Source organism: Vitis riparia, chromosome 16 (assembly GCF_004353265.1).
Source record: "Vitis riparia cultivar Riparia Gloire de Montpellier isolate 1030 chromosome 16, EGFV_Vit.rip_1.0, whole genome shotgun sequence".
Lineage (NCBI taxonomy): Eukaryota > Viridiplantae > Streptophyta > Magnoliopsida > Vitales > Vitaceae > Vitis > Vitis riparia.
The window spans coordinates 8325995-8345021 of record NC_048446.1 but is presented as its reverse complement, the minus strand read 5'-3'; the positions used below and the strand labels follow the sequence as shown (position 1 = coordinate 8345021).

General features: G+C 38.1%; 2 protein-coding genes and 1 pseudogene across 2 annotated transcripts; all 3 read right to left on the bottom strand.

Annotated features, from left to right (window-relative positions):
• Positions 1-373: 373 nt before the first annotated feature.
• On the bottom strand, positions 374-1198 carry LOC117933224 (annotated as a pseudogene).
• A 7864-nt stretch (positions 1199-9062) lies between these two features.
• LOC117934273 (putative disease resistance protein At3g14460) lies at positions 9063-16710 on the bottom strand. Its single transcript, XM_034855944.1, has 13 exons — positions 13407-16710; positions 13224-13282; positions 13007-13124; positions 12850-12923; positions 12571-12721; positions 12159-12320; positions 11443-11636; positions 11139-11347; positions 10616-10928; positions 10424-10498; positions 10282-10320; positions 9989-10099; positions 9063-9881 (listed from the first exon to the last, which is right to left on the bottom strand). Exon 1 carries the CDS (start codon positions 16686-16688, stop codon positions 13476-13478), a length of 3213 nt encoding a protein of 1070 aa, XP_034711835.1. The 5' UTR covers positions 16689-16710; the 3' UTR covers positions 9063-9881; positions 9989-10099; positions 10282-10320; positions 10424-10498; positions 10616-10928; positions 11139-11347; positions 11443-11636; positions 12159-12320; positions 12571-12721; positions 12850-12923; positions 13007-13124; positions 13224-13282; positions 13407-13475.
• Positions 16699-17456, bottom strand: LOC117934274 (putative disease resistance RPP13-like protein 1). Its single transcript, XM_034855946.1, has one exon. It carries the CDS (start codon positions 17430-17432, stop codon positions 16734-16736), a length of 699 nt encoding a protein of 232 aa, XP_034711837.1. The 5' UTR covers positions 17433-17456; the 3' UTR covers positions 16699-16733.
• Between the last annotated feature and the right edge of the window lie 1571 nt (positions 17457-19027).

The window sequence follows — 19027 nt, the reverse complement described above, 5'->3', positions numbered from 1 at the left end:
ATGCAATGAATAAAACCTAAATTAAATAGAAATCAAACCATTTTTTTTATCTGATATAATAAATCAAAGCTAAAACTAAACAAAAATGAATTTTCTTAATTTAATATGATGAGTCAAAACTAAAATTGAACAAAATTCGAACGGTCAAAGTTAAATCTAAATGAAATTCATACTTCCACAATTTGATATAACAAAACAAAACTAAAACTAGATAAAAAAAAAATCAAAGCCTTTCAACCTGACATAGTGAATCCAAACCGAAACGAAACAAAATTTCAACTTTTCCAATGAAACCCAATATAGAAAAAATTAGCTTACCTCCTCTAGAATATACGTGTGGGCCATAAAGGAGTCACCTTGGTGCGTGTGTTCCTCACTTTGACGCCAATGGATGACTTTCTATGATAGCAAATGGAGATCCTTCTTGGTGGTAAAGCGATTCCCCATCAAATTCCTCCGTGTTTCCAAGCTTTGCTATAACGGTTATGCTTCTATCCAGGGTGCTTGCAGCTATGGTAGGAATCCATGGTGCCTCATTTGAGAGTGTAAAATGGGCTGGCCCGCTATTCCCAGAAGAACAACTAACAAAAATTCCCTTCCTAATTGCAGCAAAGGCACCTAGAGCAACCGGGTCATCGTAGAAAGGAGAAGACTCACCATCGAGGGAGAGAGAAAGCACATCAACACCGTCTTCAATGGCAGCGTCATATGCGACTAAAATATCATTTCCGCCGCAGCCAAGTAAACAACATACTTTATTTACTGCCATATGAGCACGAGGTGCAATACCAGCAGCAGTGCCTTTGGCATTCCCATACATATTGGCGTGCTTCACATAATTTCCCGCGGCAGTGCTTGCCGTGTGGGTGCCATGGCCCTCTACATCAATAGATAGCTGTTTCGGGGTTAGACTGTCAAAATTCCTGGCACCGATGAGCTTGTTGTTGCAGGCCGTCCTGTTGAATTCACAGGTTCCCGTCCATTTAGCAGGTGGGGGCGGCATTCCTTCGTCACTAAATGAAGGGTGTTGTGGATATACTCCTATGTCCAAGAATCCAATAATGACCCCTTCACGGAAGTTGGATCATTTCCAGAACCCCGACCTATTGTGCAATCCCAAGAAACCAGGGGTGCGAGTTTTATGCAAATCGTAAATTTTTTCTGGCGTGGCCGAAACAAACCCATCCTTCTTTTCCATTGCTTTAACTTCCTCCTTTGTCAATCTCGCTACAAACCCACTAATCACATGCCAATATGAATAAAGCAAACGCTGCTGTTGATTTTCAGATTCAGTGCTGGCCGGCAAAAAGAACTGGTACCAGCTCTCCAAACCCTCCGATTGTTCAGAAAATTTACCCACGAGGTCATTTATGTGGACAATGTAAGTCTTTAACATGCTCTTTTCTGCCGCTCTGTTGAAAAGCGACACTATTGGAGATCTCACACATGGAAAAAGAGAGCGACAAGTAAGAAAACTTCCTTGCTTGGGGAAACTCTACACCCCTTGTTCTCTATAAATTTTGAAGAAAGAGCACGACTGCTTTGTGTAAGCCTGACCGCCACTTTTGGATCCTCCGTAATCTGGTCATCCAATTCAGAGCAATTAACTTGTTTGCGTCACTTCTGGTTATCTCCGAAAACAAATAACCAGATGGAAGTTTGGTCGTCAAGGGAATGTTCGGGAGAGCATGACTGAGGTGGCCATGCACGGCCATGCGGGACGTGGGCTGCGGGGTGCAACTGGATGGAAGGATAACCTTTAATAAACCGAAATGCATCGAGACTTGCAGAAATAATGAATCCCGAACGCGTTTGGAATTGAGAGAGGGTTTCGGGTTCGAGGAATGCACCAGATGATAGTCATGCATTGTTGGAAGTGTGATTATGTATTCTTCTCCTCTTTCTCTGGACATCACCCTTCTTTCCTACAAGACGCCGACCAAAAAATATACCAAAACCTCTTGAATCTCCCTTGAGCTGTGTTGAAATTTTTTCCATAGACTAGCGTGATTTCCTTTCCCAAAACACTGTTGAATCTCTCCAAAAATAGTGTCTTTTCCTTCCAAGAATTCCCCTACCGATTGTGATTCCGAATGCCTACTGTATGGTAGGTATGCCACCCTTTCCTTTGGCAGTGTGTTGACCTTGCTCTTATATGCAACATGTTTCCATTTTTTACATGGCAGCTTGCAGAGAATATATGGAAGAGTAGAAAATAAAGGAAATAATAAGAATAAAAAGAATGTCTAGGTTTGTGTATCTACAGAGAATTATGCAACCCGCCCACTTAATCAATCCTCAAACAGTGTATGGAATCATGTCCTTTAAATGTGAAGCTCGTAGGGTTCTTTTCCTTTTCAGAATGGTAAGTTCACCTTCCAAAGTGACATCATGTCTATAAAACAAAAGAAAATAGAAGTTAGTAACCATATATTAATAATAAAATAATAAAATTTGAAAAACTTAAAAAATAGGATAAAAAATCTTGTAATTGAAAATTAAAAATTAAAATTATGTAATTAAAACTAAAATATCAATCACATTAAAAGAATTAAAATCATGAAGCTCAAGCAATTTCCTACAAAAATAAATAAATGAATAAAGTAAAGTAAATATATAAATATATATGAAATATCAATTCATCCAATTAGGAAAAACTGAAATCTCAATTTTCTTGCAAATTTCTAAAAAATGAATAAGTAAATGAATAAAACTAATAAAAAAATAAAATAAAAAATCAAGCACATGCTAGTCATACAAGCCATGCAACCATACTTGAAAGGTGGCCTAAGCAAGACTAGGTAAACCTAAGTGGGCCAAGGTGTGTAAAAATGGGTCCAAGTGACCTATTCTTAAAAAAAAAAGAAAAAAAAGAAAAAAGAAAAAAAAAGTGCTTAAGTGACCTAGGGTGAATGTCTGCAAGTTGGAAGGTGTCTAAGATGTTTAGGACAATGCCTAAGTCTAAATTAGGGTTGCCAAGAATCACAATGGGGTTAGATAAATCTCTTAATCAAAGTCTTCAAGGTGACTCGTAAAAGATAAGCTACATGAGTAATAATGGGCCATTAGGGAATTGTTGTAAAGTACCAAACGAACACATAATAGGACATGTGCTAGCTAGAAGGACAAAATGGAGGGTCTACACTTACTCTAGGTTTGGGACAGGGATGGAAGTAACATCTCTAAATACGTAAATGAGAAAGTAGTGGCTCTGAACACCTATGGCTTTGAATGCCTATGGGGGGAAGGGTGACTCTACACACTTAACCGATGGGACGACTCTGAATGCTTATGGCTCTCAATGCCTTTGAGAAGAAGGTTGACTCTGCACACCTATCTGAAAAGGGTGGCTCTAAATATATATGGCTTTGAATGCCTACGAGGGAAAGGGTGACTCTACACTCTTAACCAATGGGAAAGCTCTGAATGCCTATGACTCTGAATGCTTACGACTCTGAATGCCTATGAGGAGAATGGTGACTCTGTAGACCTAATTGATGGGATGGCTTTGAACGCCTATAACTCTAAATGCCTATGAGAAAAAGGGTGACTCTGCAAGCCTATTCGAAAGGGGTGGCTCTAAATGCGTACAACTTTGAACGCTTATGAGAAGAAATGGCTTTGAAAGCCTAAGTGAGAAGGTAGTGGCTCTAAACGCTTATGGATTTGAATGCCTATGGAGGATAGGGTGACTCTGCACATAATTGATGGGATGACTTTGAACGCCTATGAGGGGAAGGGTGACTCTACACACCTAACCGAAAGGGGTGGCTCTGAATGCCTAAGACTTTGAATGCCTACGACTTTGAGTGCCTACGACTCTGAACGCTTATGAGGTGAAGGGTGACTTTGCTCACCTAACCGATAAGATAACTTTGAATGCCTACGACTCTGAACGCCTATAGCATTGAACACCTACGACTTTAAATGCCTGTGAGGGGAAGAGTGACTCTACACACCGAACTGATGGGATGACTCTAAATGCCTACGAAGGGAAGGGTGACTCTACACACCTAATTGAAAGTGGTGGCTTTGAATGCCTATAGGAAAAGGATGACTCTGCACACTTAATATGAGGAAATGACTTTGAATGCCTATAAGTGGAAGGATGACTCTACACACTTAACTGAAAGAGGTGGCTCTGAATGCCTACAGGAGAAGGGTGACTCTACACACCTATCCGAAAGGGGTGGCTTTAAATTTCTACGACTCTGAATGCCTAAGTGAGAAAGCGAATTTGAACATCTACGACTCTGAACACTTACGATTCTGAACTCCTACGACTTTGAACGCCCATGGCTTTGAATGCTTATGGCTCTGAACACCTACGATTTTAAATGCCTAACTAAGAAAGATGGCTTTAAATGCCTAAATGAGAAAGTAATGGCTTTGAACGTCAATGGAGGAAGGGTGACTCTACACACCTAATTGGAGGAAATGGATTTAAACGCCTATGAAAGGAAGAGTGACTTTGCACACCTAACTATTGGGATGGATTTGAATACCTATGGCTCTGAATGCCTATGGTCCTAAACGCCTATGGCTCTGAATGCCTATAAGAAGAAGGGTGACCTTGCATGCCTATTCGCATTGGGTGGATTTGAACATCTAAATGAGAAAGTGGCTTTGAGTGCTTAAGTTGAGGAAGTGGCTTTAAACGCCTAATTGAGAAAATGGCTTTGAATGTCTAAGCTATAATTGTATACTAAATGAAACTAGAATAAGGGAATAACTTAAACATACTAAAAAAAGAGGAATGCCTCAAACAAATTAAGAGGTAAGGGTATAGGGTCTGCAACTAAGAGCACCTAAAATAGAAATGGGAACTAAGGAAAACAATCTATAACTAAAGATAGCTAAAGGACTTAAGAAAAGGAGCAATTAAGATAATGGACTCAATGAAAAGGGGGTATGCCCTAGTAGAAGAGCTCTAAAAAGGGGGATGCCCCAGGTGATAACTCGTAAGAATCGATAAACGAGTCAAATGACCATGAAATCAATAGGAGATATGATGAACCTAGAGAGGGGTATGCCCTAGTGTAATGACTTGCAAGTATTAGTAAATGAATCAAGCAACTATGAAGTCAATGGAAGATCTATTGAACTCAAAGAGCGAATATGCCCCAATGTAAGATAATGACCAACATAAGACACAAAATGTCACCATACAAGACACTCTAGGATATGCTAAAAGACAATGCAATGAAAATATATAGCCTCAATCAAAAAAGGATTATCATCATAGTTGCTCTCATCAAATGTCCCAAATTGGTTCTTATCTGTAATTTCACCTGAAAGGTTGTTGTGAGCCACACTGAATACGACTAGAAAATTTAAACCAGCAAGTTCTGAAGGGATTTCTCCTCTCAAATTGTTGTAAGAAAGATCCAAACTCTCAAGACTGGAAAGATTTGAGAAACTCTTTGGGATAAATCCAGTAAGGTGATTGTAGGACAAATTCAATGCATGAATCGAACTCAACTATCCCAGTTCATAAGGGATATCACCCGTGAGGTTATTGAATGACAAAACTAATCCAGACATAAAGTTTAGGATGTCACCTTTGTAAGTGTTGTGCCTGTTCTTGGTGATAAATTTAAATTGATCTTGCTTTTCTTGCTGGTGATCATTCTTTTCACCACCTCTTTCATTCATTTTGTAGAAATCCCTCTCTATACGGTTTTTTCTATAAATGTAGATGGCAAACCTTTCCATGCCCATATAGAGATATTTCTGTCTAAACACATCCTCATTAAACCTTCTATTCCCGAAGGACAAATTTTTGAAGCATTGGGGAATTGGCTTAGAGAAATTATTTCTAGAAAAATCCATCATACTTATCTTGTTCAATTGACAAGAAATTTGGAATCTGACCCTTAAAGTTATTTTCCCTCAAGGAAAAAATCCTTAAGCTGGAAAGAGCACTAAAGGACTTGGGAATATTGCCAGAAAGGCTGTTGTCTCCAAGATCCAATGTTAGCAAATATGAGGAGTTGAAAAAGTCTTCTGGTATTGATCCTGTGAATCTAATTCCTTTTAAATGCACATGCATGAGAAATTTTGAGGTTTTGAGAGAAGGTAAGGACCCAACAAATAAGTTATCAGAAAGGTCTAAAAGCTGAAGCCAGGTAAATTCATGGGAGACCTGACCATGGAATGAGTTATTACTAAAGATGAGAGTATCCAAATATGTCATGTTAGGCATCCATGTAGGAATTTTACCTGACATATAGTTTTTGCTCACATCTAGGAATCGTAGCTGATTGCATTCTGACAATCCATTGGATAGTGTCCTTGTGAAGTGATTATTGTTCAAACCAAGAAATGGTAATTCAGGCATGTTGAACCGTGTTGAAAATATTGGGCCATGTAGTATGTTGTTTGATAAAATCAAGATGAATAAACGAGGACATTTTTCAACCAACACCATCGGTACTTCTCCCGAGAAGTTGTTTTTGGACAAGTCCATAGCAACCAAAGTGCTACTTTGGTTACCAATCGAGGATGGAATATGACCTTCAAAACCATTTCCCGACAAATTCATATATCTCAGATAGGGAAAAATCTTCTTCATATTTTCTTGAAGTTGCCCACCAAGGTGGTTGTGTGAAGTATCCACCCACAAAGTATATATATTAGGATAAGGTGGAAGTGGAAATTCACCCCTTAAAGAGTTATTCCTCAAATTTAGAAATTGTAATCTTCTGTTGTTTTCAAGTATCACACTAGGAAACTCTCCTTTCAAGTTATTGTGAGGGAGATCAACCACTATCAGATCATACTGTTGAGACAAGAACTTAGGAATAATGCCGGTTTGCTTGTTTAGATTACAGTATGCCAATGAAAGAATCTTCAACTGAAACTAGGGAACCCAACTTGTACTTTTAGTTTCCACTTCTAATATGTCGTTGTCACTTGATAGAACAACCACTTCAAGCTTGGAATGATTAGAAAATGCGCTAAATGATAATCGACCCTCCAAACGGTTATAACCGAGATCAAGGTACTCAAGATGTTGGGCTTTGTGGATCTTAGTTTTGTTTGATCCGATTTGACGATCCGACCCGAATAATATTGCATGGTTTTTTAATGGGAGATTTATTAAGGCCTGTTGGGCCCGTTTAGCCCATTGTGGAACCACCTTTTGTAATTAAGGTTTTTTAGTGTGATGTGGTTGCCGTGTTATATATAGAGAGAAAATATTGTAACCGCTGTGGTTGTACTCTGTATTCTTTCCTGATAAAGTGATATCCCTGCAACTCCGTGGACGTAGGCAAATTGCCGAACCACGTAAATACTGTCTTGTGCATGTGATTGTTTTTTTTTTGGCGTGTGTTTTCTCTATATTTTTGTTTCTCACAGGTTAGGAATTCGGTTTAATTCCCTTCAACTAGTATCAGAGCCTAGGGTTAGGTTTGAGTGGGAGCAATGGCAGAGGAAGCAGGAAAGACGTCTGGAATAGAAAAGTTCGATGGCACAGACTTTGCGTATTGGAGGATGCAGATTGAAGATTATCTCTATGGGAGGAAATTGCATCTGCCTCTTTTGGGGACAAAACCTGAGAGTATGACGGCTGAGGAATGGGCGCTTCTTGACAGACAGGTTCTAGGAGTTATTAGGTTAACTCTGTCTAAGTCTGTTGCACACAATGTTGTAAAGGAGAAGACCACAACAAATCTGATGAAGGCTTTGTCCAGTATGTATGAAAAGCCGTCCGCAAACAATAAGGTGCATCTGATGAAGAAATTGTTCAATTTGAAGATGGCAGAGAATGCATCAGTAGCACAACATCTGAATGAATTTAATACAATCACAAATCAATTGTCGTCTATAGAAATTGATTTTGATGATGAGATTCGTGCTTTGATCGTCTTGGCTTCTTTGCCAAACAGTTGGGAGGCAATGAGGATGGCAGTAAGCAATTCTACAGGAAAGGAAAAACTCAAGTACAATGATATATGAGATTTAATTCTGGTTGAGGAGATTCGCCGAAGAGATGCAGACGAAACTTCAGGATCTGGTTCTTCCCTAAACCTTAAGACAAGAGGCAGAGGTAATGACAAAAATTCAAACCAGGGTAGATCAAAATCCAGAAATTCTAATAGGAACAAAAGTAAATCCTTCTTTTATTTGTGGCAAGTCGATTTTACATCTCAAACTTGCATGGCATATTGCTGTTGAATTGAAACCCACAAATTTTATTTTGGCATTATGGTCATCCCCCTCTTATGTGCTTACAAATTTTTTGTAACTTATTTCATTTTCTGCCAGGTTATTTCATTTTCTGCCAGGTTTAGCCCTGAAGCTCTAAACTGGCTGTTCATCAAGGGATTGGTTGGTTGGTTTTTGCAAGTCTCACTGCTGAAAGTATCATTGCTTTCATTGGGTAGTGGGGAGGCACCCTTTCTGGACATTGTGGCATAGCAGGGTACACTTTCACAGGGACGTGCTTGGCTATCCTTGGGAGGGATCATGTGGAGCTACTCATATTATTTCTTGATGCCTTGGGCATGCCTAGGCATGGGAATATTCTTGGTAAAGACAATGAAGAGAGTCCTCTTTGCAGAGGTGAGGAGTTATGTTTCCAGCAAGCATCACTATCTCTTGCTCCTTATTGCTTTGGTTCAGTTCCCACTTTTCATATGGCTTGGCAACATTAGCCTTCATTGGCTTTTTTGAACTTCATCTTTTGGTAACTGTATCTGGAAACAATTTGCTTCTGTGGAAGTCTTAAAATGTTGTAGTTTTGGTCTAAGATCTAGGCCAAGTGAACATTCTCCTAGACTAGAAATATTCTTTAAACTTATGCTAAAGCTTAAATATGATTCAATTGTTCTCCTAGTTAAAACAGAAACCAAGCACTTGGCTTCCTTGTTCAGAATTATTTATCCTTTTTTTCCCAATTGATTGGAAATGAACTAGTTTAGCACTTGTACTTTGACATGTTCATTTCAAGCAACTGTAGTTAATAAAACAATTGAGCATGAACTGGAGTTGCCGATGGAATCCTGAAAGTGGATGACATAAATTACTTGGTGCCTTCTTCTGGTACATGATACTCCTGAACTGAATGTCAGCATGGCATTCATGAATCAAGTTTCAAAACAATTGAGCTCATATAGATCTTGCATAACTGGAAATCAAAGTGAATCTCATGTTGTTTTTTATGGGTTTAGAATAAAATCAATGACATCACTGTGGCCTTTGTCAATGACTTGGTTCTAAACTCTAGTTCAAAACATCCACTGCAATGGGATAATGACCTTAACATCCAGTGATGACTTCGTTTTAGACTCTGGTTCAAAACATCCAGTGCCATGAGATAATGGCCATAACATCTGATGGACCTCGTTTTCCTAGACACATGGAGATGGATTAGGTAGGGGTGACTCTGAATCACTTGCATTGAGTCTACTTCGTACGAAGTCCCTGAGGTCAGTTGAAGGTAGTCTGGTGATCAGCTAGATAATTCCAAATACTTGACGCGAGGCTAGATGCTTGAGGGTAAATCAAGAGGCACAGCAGTTGTAAATCGTCTCCCCATATGGCAAAACCTATTCTGTCACAATGATAAAAAGGTGTTTAATTATGGCAGGTAATGGAGCTTCAGGCAATAGGATGTGAGACAGTGAGAGGTCAAGATAGAGCAACATACATATCTTGCCCATGGAATGATGCCCATCCAATATATACAGACTGCAATTTTTAGCAATATTGAAGAAAGTTGGCCTCTCATTAAGGCACTAAGATCACATTTAGAAATCCCAAACAATTCTGAGAATGTGTCAATGCCTTGCATCATTCCATTTAGAAATCTGAGTCCCAGAAAGGTGTTAATGCCGATGTTCCGAAATTTTGAGACCGTGTTGCAATTTGTTCTCCTGCCACAGTAACAAGATTTCTTTACAATGAACAGTCATGATAATTTCACATCTGCTAATGCTACCATAAGCCACATTGAGAAAACAATTGATCCTTGGAGGATTACCAATCTCTAAGGAATTGAAAAAGGCCAGATGGTCAAGCTCCAAAGTTCTTGACGACATTCCCAGTTCACCAATCAACGATAGTATCATAAGTGAAACAGAAGACGCAAAGTCTGAAACATTCAAAATCTATTGAAAAATAACATAATGGATCATGTTTAACAACACGCCATTGCATGACTCCTTAATTGGCTTCCAATATTTAAATAATTCAAAGACACCATTATGTTTATTAATTATGATATAAAAGGCTGTCAAAGAAGGGGGATATAAATTTGTAGGAGAGTTAACAAACCTCTGGTTTTTTGTCGGCAAAATCTCATTAACTGGATTCCTGAAAAATGTATTAAAAATAAGTAAATGCTCATCAGAGTTAAATTTCAAATCCAAAGTCAATATAAGGTTGTTTATTGTAGAACTAAACACAATTACTAAACCTTATAATGCACGAACATAAGTCCTGAAACACATTTTCCATCTTATCAGATTCAATTTATGGCCTTCTTGCATAACTGCATTTTATATTTGAAAGGAAAATCAGACATTTTTTATATGAGTAATAAGAGAGTAAATGCCATAAAAGGCAAACCATACAAATGAAGAAGCTGCAAACATATAAGAGTGCTTACTGATCACTGTTGAATGATATTTAATTGTCTCTCTTTCAATCTGCAAGAGTTTATACTCTGTGAATCATAGTATGCCACCAAGAAAAATGCCTCCCTTTCTCGTTGTTGGAAAAAAATGTAGTGAAAAACATGTAACTTGCTAGTAGAAATGTATTGGTTTAAAAATAAAGCATTTCGAGTTACATAAGGTTTGCATAAGTTGTAACTGACTTGAAAAAATCTGTATGTTTGATAAAGGTCATTTTAATGAATACTAACAATGGTTAGAAAGACATCCGAAAGGGGGAAAGCTGGATCAGCATTGCGCATCCACCTAGAAGGAGTAATATGAAATGCATCAATATAAAAGGAGATGAAAAAAAAATAGTAGTGCTCATAAAAATCCTTTCTGCTAAAATAATGCACAAAGACAAGCAAGTGTAAAACAAATACAAGTTGTTTATATAGGTCAAAGTTCCATCAGAGTGCAATTTTAAGCCATCATAACAACTGAGCACAAGACTTAATATCATGGATGACAAACCAGTCCTCAGAAAGAACCCAAAGAAATGTGTGATTCTCAATTCTCCAAGAGATGTGTGACTATTCAGTCTTACTGGCAGCTTCTCCAAGATAGTACAAAAAATAGGTTCATGCCTACTGAAGACAGGCAGTAGACAGGCAAAAACTAAGCAGTGTCCAAGGATAATTTTGGTGCCAAAATCCTCTCTGTAGCAAGTGCTTAGGGAACACCTCAAGTCGTAAACATACAAAATTTAGAAAAAAAGTAAGCAAATATAGGAATCTAAAAAAACCAATAAAAATGTAAAATCAAAATTGTAACATACCATGATCTTGCTATGCTGTTGTTTATCCTCTTTCTACACTCTCAACATCAACAATAGAAACAAAAACAAAAAGTGCCAACAGGAATTTGCCACATTCACTATAGACTTGGAGCCTCCAAATATAAAACCCGAATTCCCTTCAACAAGAAGAAAAATACTTATACTCTGGCACCTGGGACATGCACCTTTTAAACCTGCAAACTCCAAAAGAAGAGATATTGTTTCATCAAATTAAAAATATGAGAAACTAGAAGCAAAACCATTTTGTTTTTGCTCAAATCTGTACAACTAGGCATATGTAAATATGATAGTAGCACACATTTTGGAAACCAAGTGGGATATATTAGAATAGATACAAGCTGTTGTTGTTGCTATGTCATAATTCCATTAGATAGTTCTGGGCTATCAGTCACAGAGAAAAGACCACTTGGGATAAATTGAAAACCAGTTCTTGTGAAAGACAAATTCCATGCATTGAATGGTTCTCAACCTTCAAAGGATATATATAAGATCATGTAGCCTTATGAGCAGCTTTCCCAGGAGGGCAAGAAAAGAGGTTCTTATTTATTAAAGCTGCAGATAAACTCTTGATTCAGAGGACCTTTGTAAAGCACTGAAGAATCTATCACAAGTCATAAAAGGAAGAAAATTTTACAAAGATAGTCCTTAGAACACAAAAATGTATAGAATCAACTATATAAATGAAAGTCACGCACCACAATTTTGCTAGATTGTACTTTATCCTCTTTTTGTTGACTAAAAAATAGTAGTAAAGTGCCAACGAGCCTTTGATATAGGAGGAAAATTCCAATCATTCAGCACGATAAAAGGACCACGTGTACGGAGCCTGTGATACTTTGGACCAATCCTTTTGACACCTGCATCATCAATTAAACGATTTTGTACATAACACAGCAACACTTATTATTATTGTTCATAGGTAGCCAAGTTAAATGGCAACACATTGCAATAATATATGTATGGAAAATAGAAAGTGGTGTTAAGGAGAGAAAAAGGAAGAATTGTATGTTGGGAATGAGCATCCAGTAAACAAGAAGAAAATTCAAGAAAATTAGTCATTAAAATAGAAAGATAAATAAACAAAATGTATAGATGACAGTCACTCACTATAGCCTTGCTGGGTTATTCTTTGTCCCCTGTTGACACTCAAGAACAATAAAAAAAAAGAGAGCAACAGGGGACAACTGGAACTAGCTGCATTCACTCCATACTTTGAAGTCTTTGATATAATACCTGGAGTTCCATCCTCTTTGAGAACCTGCATCATAAATGTAAAAATTTAATAACCAGATAACAAGACACTGGATAGTAGCTATGATGACATCTAATAAGTTGAACTAAAATAATCATGGCTGCACTGGGGAATTGATAAAGCCATCTAATTACCACAACAATTGAACTTTAAAAAATTGCATTTGCTTCTAGTATAGCCTCCTCTGTATGTCAGCCTGAACTCTACTCTGGAAATCAGAAAATTATACTTAAAAAATGCAATTGAATAGTACAACTGATGGAATAAAAATCAGAAGAAGACATTACTAACCAGTGGCTATTGCTAAATATTCCTCCTATCCTTGAATGGAATAAATGGATCCTCTCTTATCCTTTTTATCATTGTAAGTATCACATATCACCTCTTCAACTTCAATGGTCACTGAGAACTAAAAAGAACAAAGGAAAAAGGAAAAGTGAGTACCCCATGGAGATTATGGACAAGATTTAGTAAATAGAATTGGAGAGGTAGAGGCAGTGATGCATACTTAGAATTGTGTCAAATTGAAGAGAAAACCAAGCTACAAGCCATTTCAAAAGGCACTTCCTAGGCAAAATTTTAACAAAAAGTCTAATAAGAAACTTACTAGTAATCAATTGGGGAAACTGCTATAATGTATATGAGAAATTGAATGTGGTGTTGAGGAGTGAAAGACAAAGAACAGGCGTACCTTGTTTAATGTAAAGATGAGAGAGAGTTGAATGGTGTTTGCTTCTATGTTCTGCAATCCCTCAACTTATTATTGCTCAAAGACGTTTTTATCATCTATTCGCACAAAGGGAATGTGGGCGATGTTGGGCCAATCTTGCCCTTTCCCCTTCGAGCACATTTGTTTTAGCAGTGGGTAGTCTTTGATATATAGTCGTGAAAGCGTGTCAGGCAGCCCTTCCCTTGGGCAAAACGACTGAAGCTTAGGGCAACATTGGATCCCTAACTCTTCAAGTGAGGTGAGGGTTTGGAGAGCCAGAGAGGATAGAGATTTTAGACTCTGGAAATCTTGAATGGAAAGAAAGGTGAGGGTTGTAGGAAGAAGCGGTAGTCTTTGACCAGCTGAAAAGGAGGCAACTTGTGGAAATATGCCACCAATGGTGAGTTTTTTAAGAGAGGTAAGTGTGGCAAGGCCCCATCGGGATAGAGGCGTCTTGATATTCTCACAATTAGAGATAGAAAGTGATGTAAGAGCAGTGAGGTTTTGCAGATGATAAGGTTGAAGCTCCACATTCTCACAATTATTAATCTTCAGTTCTCTGAGTTTGTAGAGGCAATCTGATACAATTTTGAGACAGAGATACGACTTGATACTCAAATATTCAAGTGAACTGTTACTGGAGTGAAACATCTCCTCTGAAATTGACTCCAATTGTGCACAATCCCAAATCTCAAGTTTCTTAAGGGTGGAGGGAAACTTGCCTGTGGGGAAAAATGTGAAAGATGGACATTTCCAAATGTCCAAGACATGAAGACCACCACTGGTGGCGGTGGTGGTGTTGGAATCATGGTGCATTATTCCCCCCGGTAGAGACTCTAGCTTTTCACACCTCCATATCTTGAGTTCCTTGAGTGTGGTGGGTAACTCACCTTTTGGAAAACCAATGAGAGATGGACACGTATCTATCTCCAAGTATTCAAGGAAACACACGTCGCTACCGTTATTACTACCATCCTTCATCACTGTCATCCAATCAGGTAGACATCGTAGACCTTCACAACTATCAATAACAAGACGTCTAAGCATGGGCGGGAACCCCAACTCTGGGAATGACACCAGCTTTGGACAATTATTGATTTTCAACTCTCCAAGACATGTTAGCCTATGCAGTCCATTTGGAAGCTTCTCTAGGTTATTACACCGCCTAATTTTCAAAGATTGAAGCTTGCTAGGCAGCTCGTGCTTTTCCTTTTCTCCCAAGGATACAAGCTCGAGACAACTGCTAGTTTGCAATTGCTGAATACCATCAAATCCATTTTCCCACAAACACGTCAATTCATCACAACCAAATATGTCTAAAACTTGAAGCCCCGACAACAATTGCATACACCTTTCATGTAATCGGATGAGCCCTTCCATTCCATCAATTTTTAAGTCGGTGAGTGACGGCAGATCAATTCCACTTCTTAGTACCGCCTCATTGCAATGCTGTACGCTTAATTCAGAAAGAGATGGAAGCCTTTCAACTGGAGACACCAACTGTGGGCATCGCCAAATGGAGAGGTGTACAAGAGAAGGTAGGTAAGTGGGTAATTTCTTGATTAATTTGGGGCAATTTACGATTTTAAGGTGAAGGAGACAAGGATATGGCTCTGATAAAGTTGGACTCTCCCAATCTTCCCATTGTGACATACCCGAAAAAGATAGAAACTCTAAGGATGGGAAAGGCTTATTGGGAAGACAAGTCTCTCCATAAAACTCTCTACCCACAATTTTTACTTCTTTCAACCCTTCAATCCTTACGTGTTTGAGCATGGGTAACCACCCCAAACACGGTAAAGATGTGCAATTTCTGCAATTCACTAGATATACATTCACCATCTTAGAGAATGAAACATCTCCTATCCAACGGGGAAATTCTGGACCACCATAATTCTTAATTTTCAGTTTGTTCAAATTGAAGTGTGGTTGTAAAGAGTTGAGTACATCCATTTGATTCCGTGCATTGTGTGAATCATCCAACCTAGCGCTCCATACTATCGTCAATTCTTCAAGCTTCTCCTTCTTGTTTAGACTAGCAACCCTTCCATCTTGAACATTTGCTACATTTTCCAAGTTTGAAATGCAAAGTCCCCCTTGAAGATGGGACATATTCCTTAACTCCTTTATGTTCAAACCATTGTCTTTACCCACGATAAAATTAGACAATACTTGCAAGCTTTTTAATTTGCAAATTTGTGGAGGCATTTCTTTTACATTTGTATTAGTCACATCAAGGTGTCGAAGATTATTTAGGTTCTCAATGCTCAAAGGCAACCTAATAAGCTTCTGACAATTTGATAATATTAATGTCTCTAAGTTATGGAGGTTACCTAGTGAATCAGGTAATTGTTTGACTTCTGTTTTGGATAAATTAAGATACCTAAGATGTTTCAAATCACCAACTGAACTTGGTATCTCACTTATCCAATAACCACCCAATGAAAGCACCCTTAGGCGTCTTAGCTTGGGCATCAATTCCTCAAGTACCTTGTTGCTTAACCAATTATAAGACCTTGATACATCAATTGGTAATGCAATAAATGTACGCAAATACTCCATTCCATAAAAGGCTTCAAACTTTTTGAAGACATCGTATCGGCCACGAATGAATGATGAATGACGAGCCTTTTTAGAAATAGTTTGCTGTTGATTACCTTCCAAATTCTTTTCCAAAGAAAAACATATTTCTCCACCAACAAATTTTGCTAAATCGTTAACGAGATCATGCATTACGAATTGGGATTTATTGCTACTTGATGGTTGAAAAAATGATCTAGACAACAATTCCTGGAAGTAGTCATCGCCTAAATCTTCAATTTCGATTTGTTGCCCATAACATTCTGATCGTTGAATTAGACTCTCTGACATCCATAAGCGAATCAGTTCTCTCTTATCAAATTCATAGTCTTTTGAAAATATTGCACAATAACTGAAACATCTCTTGAGAGGAGAAGGGAGGTGATTATAACTTAATCTCAATGCAGGAAGAATGCCGCATTTATCACTCGGTAAATCCCATATTTTGCTAGTCAAAATAACATTCCACTTATCTTCCCTCTGTTCATGGCGCAAAAGACCACCGAGTGCTGTTGCTGCCAAAGGCAAGCCTCCACACTTTTTTGCAATTTCCTTGCCGATCAATGCCAAATTTGAATGCTCATCAATGCTGCTGTTTCCAAATGCATGTTTCTTGAACACCGACCAACACTCATCATCTGATAAATTTTGTAGCTCGTGCAAGTTCTTATCTCCTTCCATCATATTTGCGACCTTCTTACTCCTTGTCGTGACTATGATTCTGCTGCCTCATGAACCCGACAAAAAGGGAGACTGCAAGCAACACCAATCACCATAGTTGTCATTCCACATATCATCTAGAACCAGCAGGAATTTTTTTCCCTTCAATGCCTCCCTCAATTTGTCTTGAATTTGATTGAAGTCTTGTGAATCGATACTGCTCTGAGAAGCGACGGAGTTGAGAATTGTCTTGGTTATTCTCACTGCATCAAACTGATCTGATACACAAACCCAGGCCTTTAGATCGAAATGCTTGGCTGTCTCAGCATGATCGTACACCAACCTTGCTAGTGTGGTCTTGCCCATACCACCCATGGCCACGATGGAAACTACAGAAACATTGGTTTCAATGGGCTCATCCCTAAGCAGCATATCGATTATAATCGTTTTATCAGCATCCCTGCCATAAACCCAAGGTTCGTATACCAGAGATGTAGTGAGTGGCCTTTCCCAAGTAGACTGGGTTATAGTAGCCACCTTGTCCAAACCAAGCTCAGCCTTTTGGGCATAAATAGCTTCCAATCGGGTAGCCATCTCCTTAATCTTGGACCCCATCTTAACATTACGCATAGCCTCAATTGGAGTGAAACTAGTACAACAGGTAGGGATGAACTTGCGTACCTTGGTTGTGCTGCCTTCACCATCAGCTTCCGCCATCACCTTTCTTCTTAAAGCTTCGTAGGCAAACTCGTCCAAGATGTCCTCCATGTCATAAGCCAAATCCCTCAGATCGCCCAGCTACGTTTTCACCGACTTCTTCGTGATCTGCTTCTCCTCCGCGTCATTCAGCACTTCATGAATCTCCAATAATTTTTTCTCCCATATTTTGAGCTCGGCGTGAATTTTCTCTTGGCGTGCAAACTTGAGGAGACCAGGGGAGCCCAGTTGGCTAAACAAAGCTTCAAGGGAGACAAAAAGAACAGCCTCTGCAACAACTTCCATGGTTCGTTGGTAGGGAAAGAGAGAGGTAGGATACCAAGTGGAAACAAGAGAATAAAAAACAATTGGTTTGCTCTATCAAGGCTTCCCCAGTTATCAAAGACAGTGGACTCTGCTCCTTCAGAGTGGTGGGGCTCACATGTAAAGAAGAATAAACTAAGGGAAAAGAAGTAATCCAAGGGAACTGCTGCTAAGTGAAATAGACAGATCTCTGGTAATTCAACTGAAATGTTGTATGGATAAAAGCAAGTGACTTCTGTAAGCAGGATACGATGCTTGTGAATGGGACAAGGAAGAAGGTTGAAGGAAGGAGAGTAAACAAGTTTTCCCTTTTATTTTATATAGATTGGTGATTAGGCTGAAGTAGAGACACCTTGCTACCTCGCTGCATCCTCAAATGATCATATTGATTAACAATGAATTGAAAGCCATGCTTTGCCTGCGAAGTTTGATTAGAGAGGAATCTCTAGATCAAATTTTGTGAAACAATAGGTTTGCTTGCTGTATCAAGGCTTAGCCAATTATCAAAGACTGAAGGTAAGAGATAAGGAGTTGAAGGCAACAGCTGGCTCATATGTATTCATATTTTGTTATGAATATGGAGTTTAAGACCAAAATAATTCTTTTGTAAAAAAAAATGGTAAGAATAGTACCAATTTCAAAATATTTGTCAAAGTAATATTTTATATCCATGTAAGCATCCATATGAATTTTTTTTTTTAAGTGTAAAAAACCACCGTGGGTAATTGTGGTTTTAAAAGTTTAAAAAATATGTTTAAAACCATAATTTGTGACTGTTATTTTACAAAATTCCTTAGAATCACTGTTATTAACTGTGGTTTCAAAATTATTTTTAATCCACTTCCGTTTTAATGGTAAAATATTTTTTTATCATAATAATCATCAAACCACAATTAGTAAGGAATAACCTAAAATCATAATCATTGACATTATTTTTTATATGAAAACATAAAATTTTAAATAATATAAACAATTTGTTTAATTATTTTAAAATTTAAAAATAATATGAAAAAATAATTTTCTTTAATTCATATGTGATAAAATTCATGAAACAAATAAATATTTTATTTATCATAAATATATACATTTTTATGGGAATGCATGTAGGCGAAATTATTTTCTCAAAATTTCAAGGAAAATATGAAAAAAAAATAAAGATAAAAACATGGGCAGCCTGGCAGTCTGAAACTCCATAATGTTCATATTGCATATGCATGTGCATGCACGTTCCCATCATTTAATAAATTGACTTCACTCAGTTGTACTAGAATGTGATGGAACACTAGAGGAGACAGGGTGTGGTGCACATGGCCTACTCAGCATGCTCTCAAACATCATCTTCC

Coding starts and splice junctions, on each gene's coding strand:
- LOC117934273 (XM_034855944.1), bottom strand. CDS start 16,688: ATGATGGAAGGAGATAAGAACTTGCACGAGCTACAAAATTTATCAGAT.
- LOC117934274 (XM_034855946.1), bottom strand. CDS start 17,432: ATGGAGGACATCTTGGACGAGTTTGCCTACGAAGCTTTAAGAAGAAAG.